This window comes from Capricornis sumatraensis, chromosome 3, assembly GCF_032405125.1.
Source record: "Capricornis sumatraensis isolate serow.1 chromosome 3, serow.2, whole genome shotgun sequence".
Taxonomy (NCBI): Eukaryota; Metazoa; Chordata; class Mammalia; order Artiodactyla; family Bovidae; genus Capricornis; species Capricornis sumatraensis.
The window spans coordinates 112002883-112022110 of record NC_091071.1 but is presented as its reverse complement, the minus strand read 5'-3'; the positions used below and the strand labels follow the sequence as shown (position 1 = coordinate 112022110).

The 19228-nt window shown below is 37.2% G+C and overlaps 1 protein-coding gene across 1 annotated transcript in view; it reads right to left on the bottom strand.

Moving 5' to 3' along the window:
• DPP10 (dipeptidyl peptidase like 10) overlaps positions 1 to 19228 on the bottom strand; it is a 755039-nt gene that overhangs the window by 116969 nt on the left and 618842 nt on the right. Inside the window, exons 8-9 of the mRNA XM_068969380.1 lie at positions 12992 to 13112; positions 2536 to 2690 (exon numbers count right to left, since the gene is read on the bottom strand). Coding sequence (XP_068825481.1) covers positions 2536 to 2690; positions 12992 to 13112 — 276 coding nt within the window. The remainder of the gene's footprint in view (positions 1 to 2535; positions 2691 to 12991; positions 13113 to 19228) is intronic.

Genomic DNA, 19228 nt, shown 5'->3' with positions numbered 1-19228 from the left:
AAAAAAAGTGAAAGGTCTCTATGAAAATATATAGTATATTACTAGCATACATGATTTACCCAATTAATACGTAAACATTGTTTTTATTTTATGCCTACTTACTATATTAATTAAATAATAACATAAATGGCAATACATTGTCTAGGTTTGTCAACCCAGAATCTTCTGATTTACTGCTAAGTTATTTAGAGTTTCTCAGATGTTTTTATATGTCCATTTGTTTGCCACAGACAATAAAATTTTAAGGCCTAGGAGTGTCCAAGTTCAAGCACCAAGTCTGTAACAGAGAAGGCAACTTGAAGATGCAGCTATGACATATGGCTTTTCTGTGAATCCTAAAATCCCCACTTCTCTTGGGAAATTAATTACAGAAAGTGGTCCCTTACCTGGATTTGATTTTAAGCCCTTCATGTGGTGCACACACTGAACATCCTGAGTGACTGTCCTGCCTATTGACTTGCTGTTTTCACAACAAAGACCTATTATTCATTTTGTGTTTACATGGTCAGGTGAACTTTCATTATAAGTAAATCCAATGGGATGAGAATCTAGTTCAGATAATTATTTTGTTGCTAGGTCAAACTGCCATATTTTCCTGAGGAGCATTGAGTATATGTGTTTTCAGATCTATGCCCAGAAAATGGCCTAAAAATGATATTTCAGAATGGTGGAATCAGATTCTTCTCAATCCTGCTGCCTTCCATAGCTGCCAGTCAATCACACTGATATTACAGCCTACCCAAAGGAAGATGGGATGGGGAAAGAGAAAGCACAGAATCTCCATGAGCAAATAGTCTTCTCATCCCTCTCAAGACTCCCCAGGAGTCTTGTGGATAACAGGAATATCAGCAAAGTCACCTCCCCCACCCACCGGCCACACCTTCACTGCAGAAGTAAAAAATGCATGTGATGCATAATTTTTCCAGTACTCTGCATAGCAGTTAAGGTGATGCATACATTTAAAGGTATACCGTCTATTGTACTTTGTAAACACAATGTACAACTCACTAAAGAAATGGCTAAAAAACAGCTTCTAAATAAAATCACAGCCACCTCTTACCTCCTTAAGAGTTAAAATGTGTAAACTGGAATTGAAAAGTTTTCTATAAGGCTTCTTTACATGACTAATGTCTAGGGCTACCTCACTTTTTCTTTCTTTTTTTTGTAAACATGGGGAAAACGAGCTTTAAAGCACGAATGACATAAATTAAAAATGAGATATAAGAGAAAAACCAATATACTCCAGATGTTTCTGCAGCCTGCTTTCAGAGGCCTTACCCAACACTTAAAAGTAGCTTTGCTGAATAAAAATATACCAAGAGACTCAAAAGGCAAATTGATTTATGACCTTGTTACTGAGCTGACCAAGGGGTATCAGAAGAAGTGGGGGGTTTTTCTAAACCTCCATGCTGAATATGACTTTTTTCTAGTTTCATGTGAGATGCAAAGGTTGGAGATGGAAATGGCAACCCAATCCAGTACTCTTGCCTGGAAAATCCCATGGATGGAGGAGCCTGGTAGGCTACAGTCCATGGAGTCGCAAGGAGTCGGACACGACTGAGCGCCTTCACATCACATTAAAATATTTAAACACTTTTGAGGAAAAATACTTAGAATAAATTTTCATCATGAGAACTCACTATCACTCCTTAAAAAGATATCCATTATTTGTTCTTCAGTATCAGTTTGTTATCTGTTTGTTAGAGGATATGGCAAGAATGGTTGGGTGGAGTCAGGGCCTGTGGACTTAGCATTAGGAACAAGAGAAATTGTGCTGCTCATAGAAAAAATAATTTTGCTATCTGGGCAAGAGTTCCATATTCACTTCACACCATAAAACAATTCCAGCTATTCCAGCTATGCCTGACTATGGCTCTGCCTAGCATTTTATAAAGTATGTTCCAGAGTATGCTCTGCCAAAAGAATACTGATGTTAATATTAACACTAATAAATTCTCTAGGCTTAGTCTCTTCTTTATTGGCGATTCTTTATGTTTAGTCTATTTTTTTTAGTGAGATTCTTTATGTTTAGTCTATTCCTTACTGAGATCCTTTATGCTTAGTCTACTTTTTATAGGAGATTTATAATACACATTAGCATACAGTATATTAACTGCTCTGAGAAATCATCTGAAAAAAACTAGATTTTTTGTTTTTTTGTAACCGAGAATTCCCAGCTTATTTGACTGTGATAAACAACTCACAGAATATACCTCAGAGAAACCTTTGCTCTGGCATCAGTGCTGACTTATGTTTTCTCACTCTCTTTTTAACTGTGAAAGTGAGAGATAAAAACTGAGAGCATCAAAGGGAAAGAAATGAAGCGGAAGTTCCTGCAATCTTGAATCATCTTCACCTGTGCCTATGCAAGCACAGTGGATAGACTATCGCATGCTCTTAAAATCGTGAGTCTGTCGACAAGTAAGGGGGTTTCTTTAATTCTCAGAAGACAACTTGTTTCTGAACCAAGAATACTATTGATAACTCAGTGGTGCAGAGAGAAGGGGAACAAACTAGCATTTCCACATGACTTACCTTAGGATATGGATACTGCTTTCCTTTGGGATACAAAGCTCCAGTAAACCGAGGAATAACCATGTTAGGCACCAAGGAATCATTTATCATTAGGAAGGCGAGCCTTTCTCCATCTGGTGACCACCAGTGGGCGATGTGAGAATGCAGAAGTTCCTCTAGAATAAATGAGTGTTAGTTTGAAACCAACTGTAGATGTGGGCTCATTGACCCACAAATGTCTGTCCTTGAAATCTCCATTGTACATAAATACTTTCTACACAGTGTGGTGGATTTGATTCAATTTCATGGAGAATTCTCTATTTCCAGGTTACCCTTTCGGTCCCAGGAAAAACAGATGCAAAGGAAGGAAAGAATAAAGCAGTGAAGTTAGGATTTCGTGGATTGCCAGCAATTTGAACAGAGGTGAAGGCACAATGGAAGTAAAAAGAATAAGAAGAGGAGAAGAGTAGTTGAAACTGAAATATGACATTAACCATATCCGTGTCACCTTTCATATTTGCATTCAGTCACATTTCCATCCTCTCATCATCAAACTAGTCAAATACCCTGCAGATTCGTTAAACTATTTTAAAATCTAAGGAAATAAAATTAAAAATAGACTGCATAACTTTTGTGTGACCCCAGATCCACTATCCACTTTTATATATCTGATTTCTGGCCCAGGAAATTAACTCATATGAAGTCTATCGAAAGGGCTCCCATGCACTCTAGAGTATGGCCATTCTGGTGCTTTGGCAAGAGATTATAAGGAGACGAGTAAAACGGCAGCATGTATTCCCTTGACTCTGTCCTGCAATGCCACCTAAGACTTGCTGTGTGTGTTAAATGATGCTACTCTCCCATCAGTGAAGCCTCATCTACACAATTTTCTCCTTTTGTATCTGATAATGGCTCACTTCTGTTACCATAGCGGTCGTCATTGCCTGGCTGCTATTAGTCTAGATTATAGTTCTGCTATTTATCTTTTTGTAAATAAACCCCTTTCAAATTATTGAATATGCTAACTTTTTTCAAGACTCAGAAAAGTGATCTTAAAAATTAGATTTTGAGACTAGGTTGGAGATGTATCTGTATCTATCTACATATATATATACATATTGATGTTTAATCTATAACTGTCTATCTATATGTATATCTTTTATGTGATAATAACATTTCTTGGGGGAACTGGAGCATAGATAATCCATAGCGAGGGATGGAATCACAAATAATCAGTTGTCACTCGTGATGACATAGGATGAAATGCAGCAAGAGAGGAAGAGTGTTGGAAGGACAAGTGGTTGTGACACTCAGTTGTTGCAACAAGGGCAACTGTAAAGACTGTGAGTTTTTACAAGACCTCAGAGGGACTACATAGAAATAAGCAGAAATTGAAATCATGACCACTAAATCAGGAAAACTCAAAAGGTAGCCATGACAACTTTGGTGTTCCTCTCTTCTGTGGTGAAGGTCCCACATCTGATGGAAGGGCAGATGTGGCTGAGGTCTAAGTTGTGTTGCAGAGCTGAATCACAAACTATGGTTTGAACTCCACTTGTTTTGTAAAGCTGAGAGCAGTATTGGGGAAGTGTTTGGAGTTGACACAGTATAAGAATGCTCAGGTAGATGTGTGCAGCACACTTAATGCTTTTTGGACCAGTCTCATGAATAACCAGCTTTACAATGGAATATTGGCTGAAGATTTTGAACCTCAAAATTTCCGCAAATCTTCTTGCTGACTGAGGCAACCTCTATCCAAGGGAGCTAGACCTGCTCTGCATAAAGGCAGAGTATAAAATGAATTCCTGTAAAGCTTATGAGTTGGCATCCCTAGGGAAGAGTAGGGCATCTCTTATCAAGTGAGAGAAAATTTATTGGGATTGTATTTATTTAAAAGTTTAGAGGGCCTATACTTAATTTCTAACATAATCCACAGTGATAAGAGAACAGACCCTGTATGATTTCAATTATCTTTAGACCATGAAATTTTTGCATCTTGTTTTATGTTCCTGGATATGTTCCACTGTCCCTTGGCTTAGTCTATGGGAACTTGAATAGATTCTGTATGCTGCTATTGTGTGAAAATTATATAAATCTTAAGTACATTGAATTAGTTCATAGTGCTTTTTCACGTCTATTATATCCTTCTACTTTTCTGTCTTTCATTCTATTAATTTTTGAGAGCTTGATATTGAAACTCCAACTAAAAATCTTAATTTATCAACTTAAAATTAATTGTTATATATAGTGGAACTATATAACCTTGTTCTGTATTTTCCAAGTCTTCTGTGAATGTGTCATCATATTTGCATAATTTTAAGAATTAAAAACAAATGTGTAGAGGTCCTGGACTCTGGATTTTGAAGAACATCATAAACCACATTCACACCTGTTGGCCAGTTTTGCTCCCAGGTTCCCTGGTGACTCAGATGGTAAAGAATCTGCCTGCAATGCAGGAGACCCAGGTTCAATCCCTGGTTCAGGAAGGTCCCCAGAGAAGGAAATGGCAATACATTCCAGTATTTTTCCCTGGAGAACTTCATGGACAGAAGAGCCTGGCAGCTACAATCCATGGGGTCACAAAGAGTCTGACCAAATTTCACTTCACTTAAACCTCCAGGTTTAAACCTAAGCCACCAGTTCTGAGTAGAACCTGAGCAGAAGGTTGTGTAGCATATCAGGGCCATGGTACAACCTTCCTACCATCTTTACTTTGTGACCCAGCAGATATGATGGTGATATAAGCATCCATGGCAAACTGATTTTGTGTGCAACTCCTGACAATTACCATATGACAGTTGAACCACAGGCATTACAAGTTTTACAGAAAGGCCATTTTCTCCTGTGCTGATAAATATTCCCCGATTCAAAGGCAGCTCTCTATTGAGCTATGGTAAAAATAATTAGCCTTACCATGGAATGCCAAGTGACAATGCAATCAAACTGCCAGTTATGAACTGATTTTTATCTGATTCAGTGACCACAAAACTAAACATATACAGCTATATTCCACTGTAAGATAGAAAAGGTTTATATGGAACTAGACCAGAACATATAGGTGAACTCTACATAGACATCCTCTACTTTATCCTCTTTCTTTTATTTCACATCTATGCTTCAGGGTGTTTTTTCTAACATAAACTGGCAGAGGAGGAATACATGCAAGCCTGGTTTATGGGCAGGTTTGCATGATGTACTTCAGCACACTGGAGTTGGACAGGCTCTGCTTCCCTTGTGGCGCAGCTGGTAAAGAATTTGCCTGCAATGCAAGAGACCTGGGTTCGATCCCTGGGTTCGGAAGATCTCCTGGAGAAGGGAAAGGCTCCCCACTCCAGAGAATTCCATGGGCTGCATGGCGTTGCAAAGAGTCGGACACGACTGAGCAACTTTCACTTCACTGTACTACAATCTGATTCAGGAGTGATATTAAAAGACTATAACAAACATAAACTCCCCCAGTTGGAAGGCTTTTAAACAAGATATATATTTTCCACTTCTTGTGGAAGGAGACTTGGATTGAAGCATGGGGCCATCCAGACTTCTGCACAGGAACTAATAAGAGTCCACCTGGTCAGGGATATAGAAAAGTAAAATTACAGATTTAGTGACAGGAAGTCTAGGGAAAGGAAGTGTATGGAGTTGTCAGAAGGTGTAAAAATATAAACATTTGAAGATATTAGTGTCCAGCTTAATGTCAATCAGAGCATATTCACAGCAGAGGAGGTTCTTAATGATCCAATCCCAGTATGGCCACCAAGTGCATGTCCGTTTGCCACCATGACCTGCCAATAATAGTGATCATTAATAAACTCTTCACATGGCATGATTCACCAGAAGACCCAGCTGAATATCTGATGACAGGTAGACTACATGGAAACTCTTCCATGAAGAAGGGGTAGCGTTGCTATTACAGAGACATACACATGGTCTAGGTATAGTCGTACATTTGCTGCCTTTAGGCCTATCAGTACTGCTATTCATGGGTTTACAGAATAACTCATCCATTACCACAATAACTCACACTATGTCACCTCCAAACAGTAACTATTTATAGCAAAAAGAGGGGCAATGGGCTCAAATGGGATTCACTGATTTCATCATGTCCCTCATTAGCTGTACATACATGGCTTGAAAGAAGAGTAAAACAGCCGGCTCTATCTCAATTTTGGCACTATTTGTTTGACAATATTCTTGAAGTTGGGATGTTATCCTACAGATATTAGCATCCTACTTAATGTCCAGCTGAGTACATCCACAGCAGAGGAGGCTCTGTGTCCCTCCTGAATTACTAGGAAGCATAGGTTTAGGTTAAGGGGTAAAAGTGTAATGTTCTCTTTCACTATCATACCAGTAATCCATTGGGCACATTCTGTTTCTTATTCTCATGATAATAGGCTTGGTGGGTTTAGAAATCCTCATGCTCAAGGGAGGATTGCCTCAACAAGGAACAAAGCCATAATTCTATTCCTCTGAACTGAAAACTGAAATTTCTCTCTGACCATTTTGGGCTCAGTATGACTAGGGGCAAAAAAACTGACAGAAAAAATAGTCACTGTACTGGGTCTGATGATTAATCTCATTGCCAGGAAAATAATGTGCCTTTACTATAAAAAAGAGGACAAGGAAGAATCTATTTGGAATTTTGCAGATTCACAAGTATTCTCTGGTATAATTCCATCTAATTTTCCAATTCTACATTTCCATACTCCAATTTCCATTTTAATGGAAAACTAAAATGGTTGCAACCTAATTAAGAAGAGGAAGCAAAGGAATAAGATTCAGCAGGGATAAAGTCTTAGTTTGATGCAGCAGGTAAATAACCTGTCTATTCTAAATGCTGGCAGAAGATAAAGGGGAAAAATAATGAATAGTTGAAGGTGCTTTGATTATCAATTAAAGTCTTATGATAAGGTTTTTTTTTTTTTCTTAATAAGGGCATTCACCCCCAAATCTTCTATGAATAACACAAGTATTTGGCTGTAGCTATCAATTTCATACAGGAATATTACTGGACTGATATTACTGTACAATGAAACAGTACCAGGTGGGACTTTGTATGCTCCTATTTTGACACCACAGACTTTTCATTGGAAAAGAATATTCCCATGGTGTCTGGTCTAAGCTTGGCCAATATGAAACCAGGCAAATCAAATAAAGAGAAAAGAAGTTAGTATATGGCGTTTATTTCTTTGGTTCCCACCCATGAAGTCATGTGGGCGTGGCTCTGTTCCTCAACCAAAGCTTACTGCTTCTAGAACTATGAAAATTACACATTTCCCTCCTTCTAGGTCCTAGTAACAGCTGCCACACCTCTTCAGATTTTAATGGCTGAATTATTACTGGTCACAGGTTGGACATTCTTTGTCGTTTTTAAGTGACTCCTTCACAGATAAAGCTGAATACTATTTTGATAGTGACTTTTTTTTTTTTCCAGTAGTGATCCTGACACTGATTTACTCAAGTAAGTTAAAATTCAGATGAGGAGACATGAGTCATCCACATAACACACAGAAGAAAAAACATGCTAAATGACAATTGAGTGTTTAACCTTAAGTCTTATGAGATTGTAGGTACAGAGAGATCACAGTGTGTTGCCCAAAATCAACACTCAGGGTTTCTAAGAAACAGGTACTGTCCTGGATGCAGAAGTATATATACACAAGTACTTTCCAAGAAAAGAAGGTCTCCAATTTGAGGGCGCTATTCAATAGAAACTAGACACTATCTGCTCTTACTTATTTTAGAGTGACTTATGCCCAAAGTTTTTCCTCACAAAAATGCAAAATAGCAAAGTAGTACAAAGAGTTATGTGACACTTCCTTCAGGTATAAAAATAAAGCTAACCAAATAGAAAGGAGAGAAATGAAAAAAATCTTTAATATGAATTTGTTTAAAAGTCCTCTTGGACAAGGCAGTTCTTTCATTGCAACTCAGAGGGACTTTAACTCATGGATATAAACTTTCTGTAATTATATCATACTATTTACAAACAATGCATTTTCACAAATTGCATCCCATTCCATTTCATTGTCTCTATTATACTGATTTAGAAAATCTCACTGCAGAGCAGATGGAGTTTTCAACACATGTTGTTTTATATCACAAACACTTAAAAATATAGCCTAAACACAGCATTCACTGAAAACTAACTCATATATGATCACAGTGTTCAGATTAACATTTCTGAAAAGTAAGCTGATTTTATCCATTTGAGTTTATCAATTTACATAGGATTTCCTGGGATGTTACTGACCTGTGGTTTGTGGTTGACTTTTCCCCTACTGTTTGTATCTTACTGTCAACTTTTTGAAAGTACTGTCTATGTTCAAAATCTCTTGCTTCCCATTTACACTTCCCATCCACTGAAATCTTGCTTATGGCACCACCAATTTACTGATTTTGCTCTTATCAAATTCTGATAGCAAAGCCAAAAACAACTTTGGAATCCTTAGCTGTTTGACCTAGGACTTAGCATCATTGTTTACCCTATCTTCCTCTAGCTTCCATGGCTGCATCTCTAATTTATATTCCTTTTATCTGTCATAGTTCAGTTTTACTGGGATTTAGTAAAAAACTCAGTAACTATTTGTTGAATGAATTAATGGGTAAATGTGACTCCCTGTGTCTATGAAAAGGCACAAGTAAAGTGAATACAGGCATTTCACATTGTTCTTACCAAATAACAAAAAATTAAAAATCCCAGTTTGTTGACAAGGATATTGTTTATCTTGAAATTTTTTAAATCTCATTTCTTTATTCTTGTCATTCTTAGAGTTCAATGCAAAAACTCTTTCTTCTATAAAACCCCTGTATAGTCCCCCAACCCATCAGAATTAACTCTACTTATGGCAATCCACTCCAGTACTGTTGCTTGGAAAATCCCATGGACGGAGGAGCCTTGTAGGCTACAGTCCATGGGGTCGCAAAGAGTTGGACACATATTAGCGACTTCACTATGCATATATTTAATATGATGACATATAGTTCTATTAGAAGACACTTGCTTCTTGGAAGGAAAGCTGTGATATACCTAGACAACATATCAAAAAGCAAAGACATCACTTTGCCAACAAAGGTCTGTATAGTCAAAGCTACAATCTTTTCAGCAGTCATGTATGTATGTGAGTTGGACCATAAAGAAGGCTGAAGGCCAAGGAATTGATGCTTTCGAACTGTGGTGCTGGAGAAGACTCTTGAGAGTGCCTTGCACAGCAAGAAGATCAAACCAGTCAGTCCTTCAGGAAATCAACCTTGAGTATTCATTGAAAGGACTGATGCTGAAGCTGAAGCTCCAATACTTTGGCCACCTAATACAGAAACCTGACTCATTGGAAAAGATCCTGATGCTGGGAAAGACTGAAGGCAAAAGAAGAGGGAAGGAGAGGATGAGGTGGTTGGATAGCATCACTGATTTAATAGACATGAACTTGGGCAAACTCTGGGACATAGTGAGGGACAGGGAGACCTGCTGTGCTGCAGTCCATGGGGTCAGAAAGAGTTGGATGTGACTTAATGACTGAATAACAATAGTTCTATTTCTATTTCTATTTTACCATGCTCCAGATGGTTCATTATATAATAGCTGTTTACAGTCTTTCACTTCACTAAGTTGGAAATATCCAAAACAAAGAAGCTCATATTCCTCATGATATTGCTCTCAGATAATGCCTGACAGATATATGTGCTCAATAATTGTTGAATTGGATTTCAGAGAAGGATTACTTTAAAATATGAGATTCTAAAATATATTTGTAAATCATATATGCATATTAGTTCTATTATTCTATATGTTAAAATAATAGAACTTAAGTCATTTTTTGTTTCTATTTAACAGATTCAATACTTCATAGAAACTTTCAAATTTGTAAACTTGGCAACTGTGTATTCTACCTTTTTAAACAAAACATTGAGCTGATATTTTAGTTAAATATGTCAATTTATATGAATAAGATTTGAGGTGATTTGTGTAAATTATATTTAAAATGCTTCATTTTTAGCACAAAGTTCTATTTTTCTTCTGAACTTCACCAACTTTTAAAAACACATTATATTTTATTTGCTTTTACTTTCCTTAGGAATTGAATAATACTAGACATGGAAACAATTGCACTTTTAAAAGACTTTTAAAGATTCCACTTTAGTGACGGTGGTTGGAAGCAACAGCTACACTCACACATTGGCCTGGCCCTAAAAAAGTAATGCACTTAAAATTTGCCTTAAAACATTTGATTATCTTTAATGTGACTCTTCAAAACTGTTTTTTCCTGTAATTACAGAAGGTACATTTCAGTTTTAAAAAAAGGTAAGTGGAAATGATACATGTTACTTCCTGGGTTTCCCCCACACCTTAATTCATATTGTAGTTGATTTCTGCAAAATAATAAAAAAGAAGTTTCCACACTAGAGTATCACACACATACTATTAAAAATCATATGTGCTCAGTTGCCAGTTGTGTCTGACTATTTGCAACCCCATGGACTGTAGCTCACCAGGCTCCTCTGTCCATGGAATTCTCCAGGCAAGAATACTAGAGAGGGTTGCCATTTCCTCCTCCAGGAGATCTTCTCAACCCAGGGATCAAACCAGTGTCTTCTGCACTGCAGGCAGATTCTTTACCACTGAGCCACCTGGGAAGCTCCCATTAAAGATCATATGCATTCCTAACAGAAAGTACTGTCTTTTCATGAGTATATTGAAGGGAAAAGAGAAGGTCTGGATTCTGGGAGCTGATGGCACATTGGACAAGTAAAATGATAGTTCAGTTCAATCGCTCAGTCGTGTCTGACTAATAGTAAGTTATATTATATTATTATTAAGGTCCATGTGGGACTCTTGAAGCATAGATTGGGGATGGCAGGCAAAATGTTGAGGGAAAACTCAATGACATCTGAATTGCCTAAATCCCTCTGTCAGACCTTAATAGCTTAATCCCTTGGTAGGGTCCCTTCTCTTGGAAATGAAGCAAGAATTGAGGTAAGTCAGAGTCTGGCTGATGTACCAGACCAGAGAAATCTAATACCTTATGTCCATAATGCATATCATCCTTTAGAGAACAGTGAAAGGCCTTCCACTGTAACAGGCAGAGTAGCCCAGGATGAAGCACTGGCTTTGAAGACACACATTCAAGCCCCAGCTCTGCCCTCGTGAGGTTTCTTGGGCATGACCGTGAAGCTGAGGTCATGCCCAAGAAACCTATCCTCCCTGAGTCTTGGTTTCTTCAGTAAGTAATACACTAGGATTGTAAGAATTAACTCACACAGCATATCTGAAATTTCCTAGTATATATAGAACATATGACCAAAGGTGTAACTTTAATTTGAATGGCAAAAACCATAATTTTCCCATTTCCCTGTTTTTTGGAAAGTGTCAGACCTATTGTGTAGTCTTGAAAGTTTTTGTTACCCATTGGTCTTGCCTTTACCCAACACATTTTTCAGTTTCAGCCCCAATATATAGGTTTCTATTGTCTAATTAAGAAAGTAACTCTATTTCTCAAATAATGGTCTTTGATTTATATCCTTATAATTTCCTCAAATATGTAATTCCATAAACTTCATGAAGCTTTCCCTAAAAGACAGAGGCCTGAATCATCTTGATCAATGGTCAATTCAGTACACTGTACATTAAGTTTACTCCCAGTTGATTCAAAATTTCTTCTGTGTAGAGGATCCTACTTTGTCACCCAGTGAGCATTCCAGCACACTGTGAAGCACCAGTGTTCCCACTAAATTATTCCTCTTCTGCTGGTCTGCTCACTGTGTCTGCTCCCACTATTTATTTACTAGTGATCCAACCAGAAGTCCAAGAATCATTCCTGACTTCTTCAATTCATTTCATCCTTGTAAACATTAAGATCTACCTATTTGACTGCCTCATCAAGTTTAGAAGCTTCTTTCCTTTTTTACTGCTTTAACCCTAGTCCTATTGCTCATTCTCTTTTGATAGAACATAGGAAAAGACTTCTGCTTGTTCAGTGGTTCTTTTTGCTATTCAATTCCAGCCTTACACGGTAGCTAAAATGATCTATTTATGAGGAAGATCTAATCTTGGTACTTCATTGCTTGAAAAGCTGCATAAGTTTCCCCATTTAATAGTGGAAAAATAATTGAAATCTCAGATTATTTTTAAGGTTACTGCCTCTTGGTTCTTAGTGACTTCCTTTTTCTCAAATTTTATGCCTCAATAATACCATGCATAAAATATATTTAACCTGAACAACATGTGTGTGTGTGTGTGTGTGTATTTACACACACACACACACACACACACACACATATATGTCCCAAACATGGAATCATGTAAATCATAACCAGTCAAAATATGAGCAATACAAAGATATGAAAGCATGGAGGCAATTTTGAAAGGAAATGAGAAGGAATAGTGATCTAAGTATTGCTCCAGAATGAACATTTTTCTTAAAGATTATATAAAAATATGTCATTTGTATGCTTTTGAAACTAAATCTATTCAACTCACCTTCGTATAACCAGTCAGCAATTCCATTAAAAATAATCCCTTCTTTTCCAGAAGATGTCAGTCGCAATGAACTACTCTTTATATCAGGTTGATAGTAGATATTATTTTCAAAAATGTAAATCTGTATAAGGAAACATGCAAACAAATCAAAAATATTAGGAATTATTTTTTACACTTTCATATTGCAGAATATTAGCTGAATAACTAAGTATTTAATTACTTATTTGCTTTTAATTTGTTTTTATTTAATGCATATTTTTTCATTGCCTTCACTTATTAATGGCTGTTTCTTTTCCTATCATATCTATACCCAGTTATGATTTAGAAATTACATGGTACTAGGTATTGAAGCTTCTAAATCCACATTTTCAACCACAATGTTCATATGCTTAATAATCTTTTTCTCATAGCACAAAATTGATTTAGGTTTGAGGTAAAATTTTGCATACTTAAGAGACTAATCACACAGTAGTGTCCGATTCTTTATGATCCCAACGACTGTAGCCCATGAGGCTCCTCTGTCCATGCAATTCTCTAGGCAAGAGTACTGGAGTGGTTTTCATTTCCTTCTCTGGGGGAATCTTCCCTACCCAGGGATGGAAGCTGGGTCACCTGCATTGCAGGCAGATTCTTTACCAACTGAGCTACTAGGGAAGCTACTATTTTGCATACTTAAGAGATTAATCCTGAAGAAGGAAATGGCAACCCACTCCAGTACTCTTGCCTGGAGAATTCCAGGGACAGAGGAGCCTGGCAGGCTACAGTCCATGGGATCGCAAAGAGTCAGATATGACTGAGTGACTTTCACTTTTTCAAGAGACGGATAACTATACTAGATACAATTTTGGTAACAGCAAACTTCAAGAAAAACTTCAAGTTGGGGTCTTTTACAAAAATAATAATAATAATAATAATTCGTGATCAATGAAATATTTAGAAAATCTCTCTCATTCTATCTAGTTCAACTCACAGATCCATTGATGAAAGGAAACAATGACAAAATTCCTTCAAATTGTAAAATGGAACACACCTCCTTATGCCCCAAACTTCCCTGGTAATTCCTTCTTAAATAGGGCAGCAGTAATAATAACCTTGTGCTTGAGGATTCAGGAAAGAGTTTTAATATGAATACATTTCAGATTCTTCCAAAACATTGGAAGTCTTCCAATAATATCAACATCATCATTAACAACAACAGCAGTCCCAACAAAGGAACATCAGTAGAAATTAAACAGTATCTATCCACACTTAAATATATGTCTTTACTAGAGATAATTCAGGATAAAATTATCTATAATTCAGTTTATGTCAATGTATGGCAAAACCAATACAGTATTGTAAAGCAAAATAAAGTAAAAATAAAAATTAAAAAAATATATTTTTAATGCCAAACATTTCAAACTGTTGATCTATGTGATGATATAACTGTCACAGAACTATGTTTCATCCACATGTTTGGGGGAGTAGAATATTCTTCAGTGAAAGGTCAATTGCTATTTAGATTGACATTCTTCTAAGAAGGTGAAAGACGGCCTAGTCCCTATGTGTTCTAGCATGCTGTAGGATCATTACATGATTGTAGATAGGGCAAACTAAAGGACATCTGAAATAATTGTCTAGAGATCCTAGATTTTAATACTTGATGTGCACAATGATGAAGGCAATCTTAATAACCAGAATGCTTTATTGATATTCTACTTTGATTCTTGTGAGCAAGCATTTAACAGTAAGAGTATTTAGTTAGGGCTTCCCTGGTGGCTCAGACTAAATCCATCACTACCTGTTGTTTATATTACAGGTGAGTATGCCAAGATAAGAATAAGAATTGTTGGGGGGCGGGGGATGGAAAGAATAGAGGTTTAAACATATGTTTTATAATCAGGCAGCCTAAATTTAAAATCCAGATAACTTTGATAATTTGCTTAAGCTTTCCAAATTTCAATCCTCTCTTTTATACTATGTGGATGTCTCACACCTACTTTAGAGAGTTGATGTGAAGAAGAACCGAGATGAATGTAGAACATATAACACACGTAGCCATTTCTAGAAGCAAGGCTGACTTTATCCAAGATGATTTGCTTCAACTTCTTACACCTTTGCAGGTATTGCAGATTCTAAATCAAATTAAAACCTTTAGGACTACGCTTCAGCTGATGAATAAATTAACACAAATTTTGACTGTTAGGATAATTATGTTGACTATGTATTATGAATAGTTATAGCAGCAGTGGCAGTACTATCAGGAGGAGAGCAAGAGAGTGATATTTACTGCTTTCACTTCATTTAGAAAGTTTCAAGTGATAAGAATAAAATAAATAAGTTTATTATCAAGGTATATGGGTCACACTTAGGCAAAAGTTTGAGAACTATATCTCAGGTAACTTAAAACTGGATGGAAGTTGCTTTTTATGACTTTAACATCTCACTACTGAGAAATAACATTAACTTTATAATAGTCATCTAAAGTTAATCTTTGTATAAACACATACTACCCCCCTTTGCCTTTCACAAACAGTATATGATATAGACACACAATATCATTTTTAGGTGGAGGGAATCCTCTTTTTGTTCTAGAATCTTCTATCAGTACTTGTAAATAAATAGAAATTCAGATTATCCACACCCAGAATATATCAGCACATGTGACTATTATCAAAAGTAAGTGTCAACAAAAGAGTCCGAAATGCAGTACTTGGATGTAATCTCAAAAATGACAGAATGATTTTGTTCATCTCCAAGGCAAACCATTCAATATCACAGTTATCCAAGTCTATGCCCCAACTAATAACGTTGAAGAAACTGAAGTTGAACGGTTTTATGAAGACCTACAAGACCTTTTAGAACTAACACCCAAAAAAGATGTCCTTTTCATTATAGAGGACTGGAATGCAAAAGTAGGAAGTCAAGAAACACCTGGGATAACAGGCAAATTTGACCTTGGAATGCAGAATGAAGCAGGGCAAAGACGAACACAGTTTTGCCAAGAAAATGCACTGGTCATAGCAAATACCCTCTTCCAACAACACAAGAGAAAACTCTACACTTGGACATCACCAGATGGTCAACACCAAAATCAGATTGATTATATTCTTTGCAGCCAAAGATGGAGAAGCTTTATACAGTCAACAAAAACAAGACCAGGACCTGACTGTGGCTCAGATCATGAACTCCTTATTACCAAATTCACACTCAAATTGAAGTAGGGAAACCCACTAGACCATTCAGATATGACCTAAATCAAATCCCTTATGATTATACAGTGGAAGTGAGAAGTAGATTTAAGGGCCTAGATCTGATACATAGTGTGCCTGATGAACTATGGAATGAGGTTCGTGGCATTGCACAGGAGACAGGGATCAAGACCATCCCCATGGAAAAGAAATGCAAAACAGCAAAATGGCTGTCTGGAGAGGCCTTACAAATAGCTGTGAAAAGAAGAGAAGTGAAAAACAAAGGAGAAAAGGAAATATATAAGCATCTAAATGCAGAGTTCCAAAGAATAGCAAGAAGAGATAAGAAAGCCTTCTTCAGTGATCAATGCAAAGAAATAGAGGAAAAGAACAAATGGGAAAGACTAGAGATCTCTTCAAGAAAATTAGAGACACCAAGGGAACATTTCATGCAAAGATGGGCTCGATAAAGGACAGAAATGGTATGGACCTAACAGAAGCAGAAGATATTAAGAAGAAGTGGCAAGAATACACAGAAGAACTGTACAAAAAAGATCTTCACAACCCAGAAAATCATGATGATGTGATCACTCATCTAGAGCCAGGCATCTGGGAATGTGAAGTCAAGTGGGCCTTAGAAAGCATCACTATGAACAAAGCTAGTGGAGGTGAAGGAATTCCAGTTGAGCTGTTTCAAATCCTGAAAGATGATGCTGTGAAAGTGCTGCACTCAATATGAGAGCAAGTTTGGAAAACTCAGCAGTGGCCACAGGACTGGAAAAGGTCCATTTTCATTACAATTCCAAAGAAAGGCAATGCCAAAGAATGCTCAAACTACCACACAATTGCACTCATCTCACATGCTAGTAAAGTAATGCTCAAAATTCTCCAAGCCAGGCTTCAGCAATAGGTGAACTGTGAACTCCCTGATGTTCAAGCTGGTTTTAGAAAAGGCAGAGGAACCAGAGATCAAATTGCCAACATCCACTGGATCATGGAAAAAGCAAGAGATTTCCAGAAAAACATCTATTTCTGCTTTATTGACTATGCCAAAGCCTTTGACTCTGTGGATCACAATAAACTGGAAAATTCTGAACGAGATGGGAATACCAGGCCACCTGACCTGCCTCTTGAGAAATCTGTATGCAGGTCAAGAGGCAACAGTTAGAACTGGACATGGAACAACAGACTGGTCCCAAATAGGAAAAGGAGTACATCAAGGCTGTCTACTGTCACCCTGCTTATTTAACTTATATGCAGAGTACATCATGAGAAACGCTAGACTGGAAGAAACAAAAGCTGGAATCAAGATTGCTGGAAGAAATATCAATAACCTCAGATATGCAGATGACACCACCCTTATGGCAGAAAGTGATAAGTAGCTAAAAAGCCTCTTGATGAAAGTGAAAGAGGAGAGTGGAAATGTTGGCTTAAAGCTCAACATTCAGAAAATGAAGATTATGGCATCCAGTCCCATCACTTCATGGGAAATAGATGGAGAAACAGTGGAAACAGTGTCAGACTTTATTTTTTTGGGCTCCAAAATCACTGCAGATGGTGACTGCAGCCATGAAATTAAAAGACGCTTACTCCTTGGAAGAAAAGTTATGACCAACCTAGATAGCATATTCAAAAGCAGAGATATTACTTTGTCGACTAAGGTCCATCTAATCAAGGCTATGGTTTTTCCTGTGGTCATGTATAGATGTGACAGTTCTACTGTGAAGAAGGCTGAGTGCTGAAGAATTGATGCTTTTGAACTGTGGTGTTGGAGAAGACTCTTGAGAGTCCCTTGGACTGCAAGGAGATCCAACCAGTCCATTCTGAAGGAGATCAGCCCTGGGATTTCTTTGGAAGGAATGATGCTGAAGCTGAAGCTCCAGTACTTTGGCCACCTCATGCAAAGAGTTGACTCATTGGAAAAGACTCTGATGCTGGGAGGGATTGGGGGCAGGAGGAGAAGGGCACGACCGAGGATGAGATGGCTGGATGGCATCACGGACTTGATGTACATGAGTCTAAGTGAACTCCGGGCGTTGGTGATGGACAGGGAGGCCTGGCGTGCTGCGATTCATGGGGTCGCAAAGAGTCGGACATGACTGAGCGACTGAACTGAACTGAACTGAACTGAAGGGCAATTTAACCCAATGTAATATTGCTCCAATTCTCAGCTTTTTGAAGGGAACAAACTCTAAGTCAAAATAATTAATAACAACTCCATGATTTCTGCAGATGTATAAATTATCCAAAACCATTGACCAGTAATTACATTTATATTTGAAGAACAGATTGGATGATATTCAAAATCCATATGAAATTGACATCTGCTTCAATGTAAAAGAACAAGCAATATGGAATTAGAATTTTAATACCATTTGCTAGAAGCTGCAATACCAGGAGATGTCCCTAATATCTTTTATCTGTGGAGAAAAATTAGTGGCTGGCTTTATAAAAATGTACTTTAATAATATTCTAAACCTTTTAAAATTCCCAAAGTTTTTTCCTTGAATTATATTAGTTTCATATAATAATCACAAACTCTCATCACTGTCTAAGCAATATGAGAGCTGCAAATACTCCCAGGTAATACTTGGGCCCACTGATGAAAAACTGGATCCAAACAATCATCAAGGGCTGTGACTAGATTTAAACCACATTGAAAATATGACAAATACTAATGTCATTTATCCTAATACTATTGATTAAATTATCATATTTTTGTTGTCTTTGATCAATTCTTTCAAAAAGCCCGCTAAATAGTTGTTGTTCAGTTGCTCAGTGGTGTCTGACTCTGTGTCCCCATGGACTGCAGCATGCCAGGTTTCCCTGCCCTTCCCCATCTCTAAGAGTTTGCTCAGACTCACGTCCATTGAGTCAGTGATGTCTATTTGACCCGTTAAGTTTTCAGTTAATAGAGCAAGCCAGATGTCAAGTTCTTCAAAATCTATGGTCTTAATACACTTACAAAATAATTCAAAATTGGTAAAGTCACCACAAAAGCAACAGGAATACAGTTGAAATGTTATGTGTGGAATCATGGCAAAATGAGAAGTATGCAATAAATGAC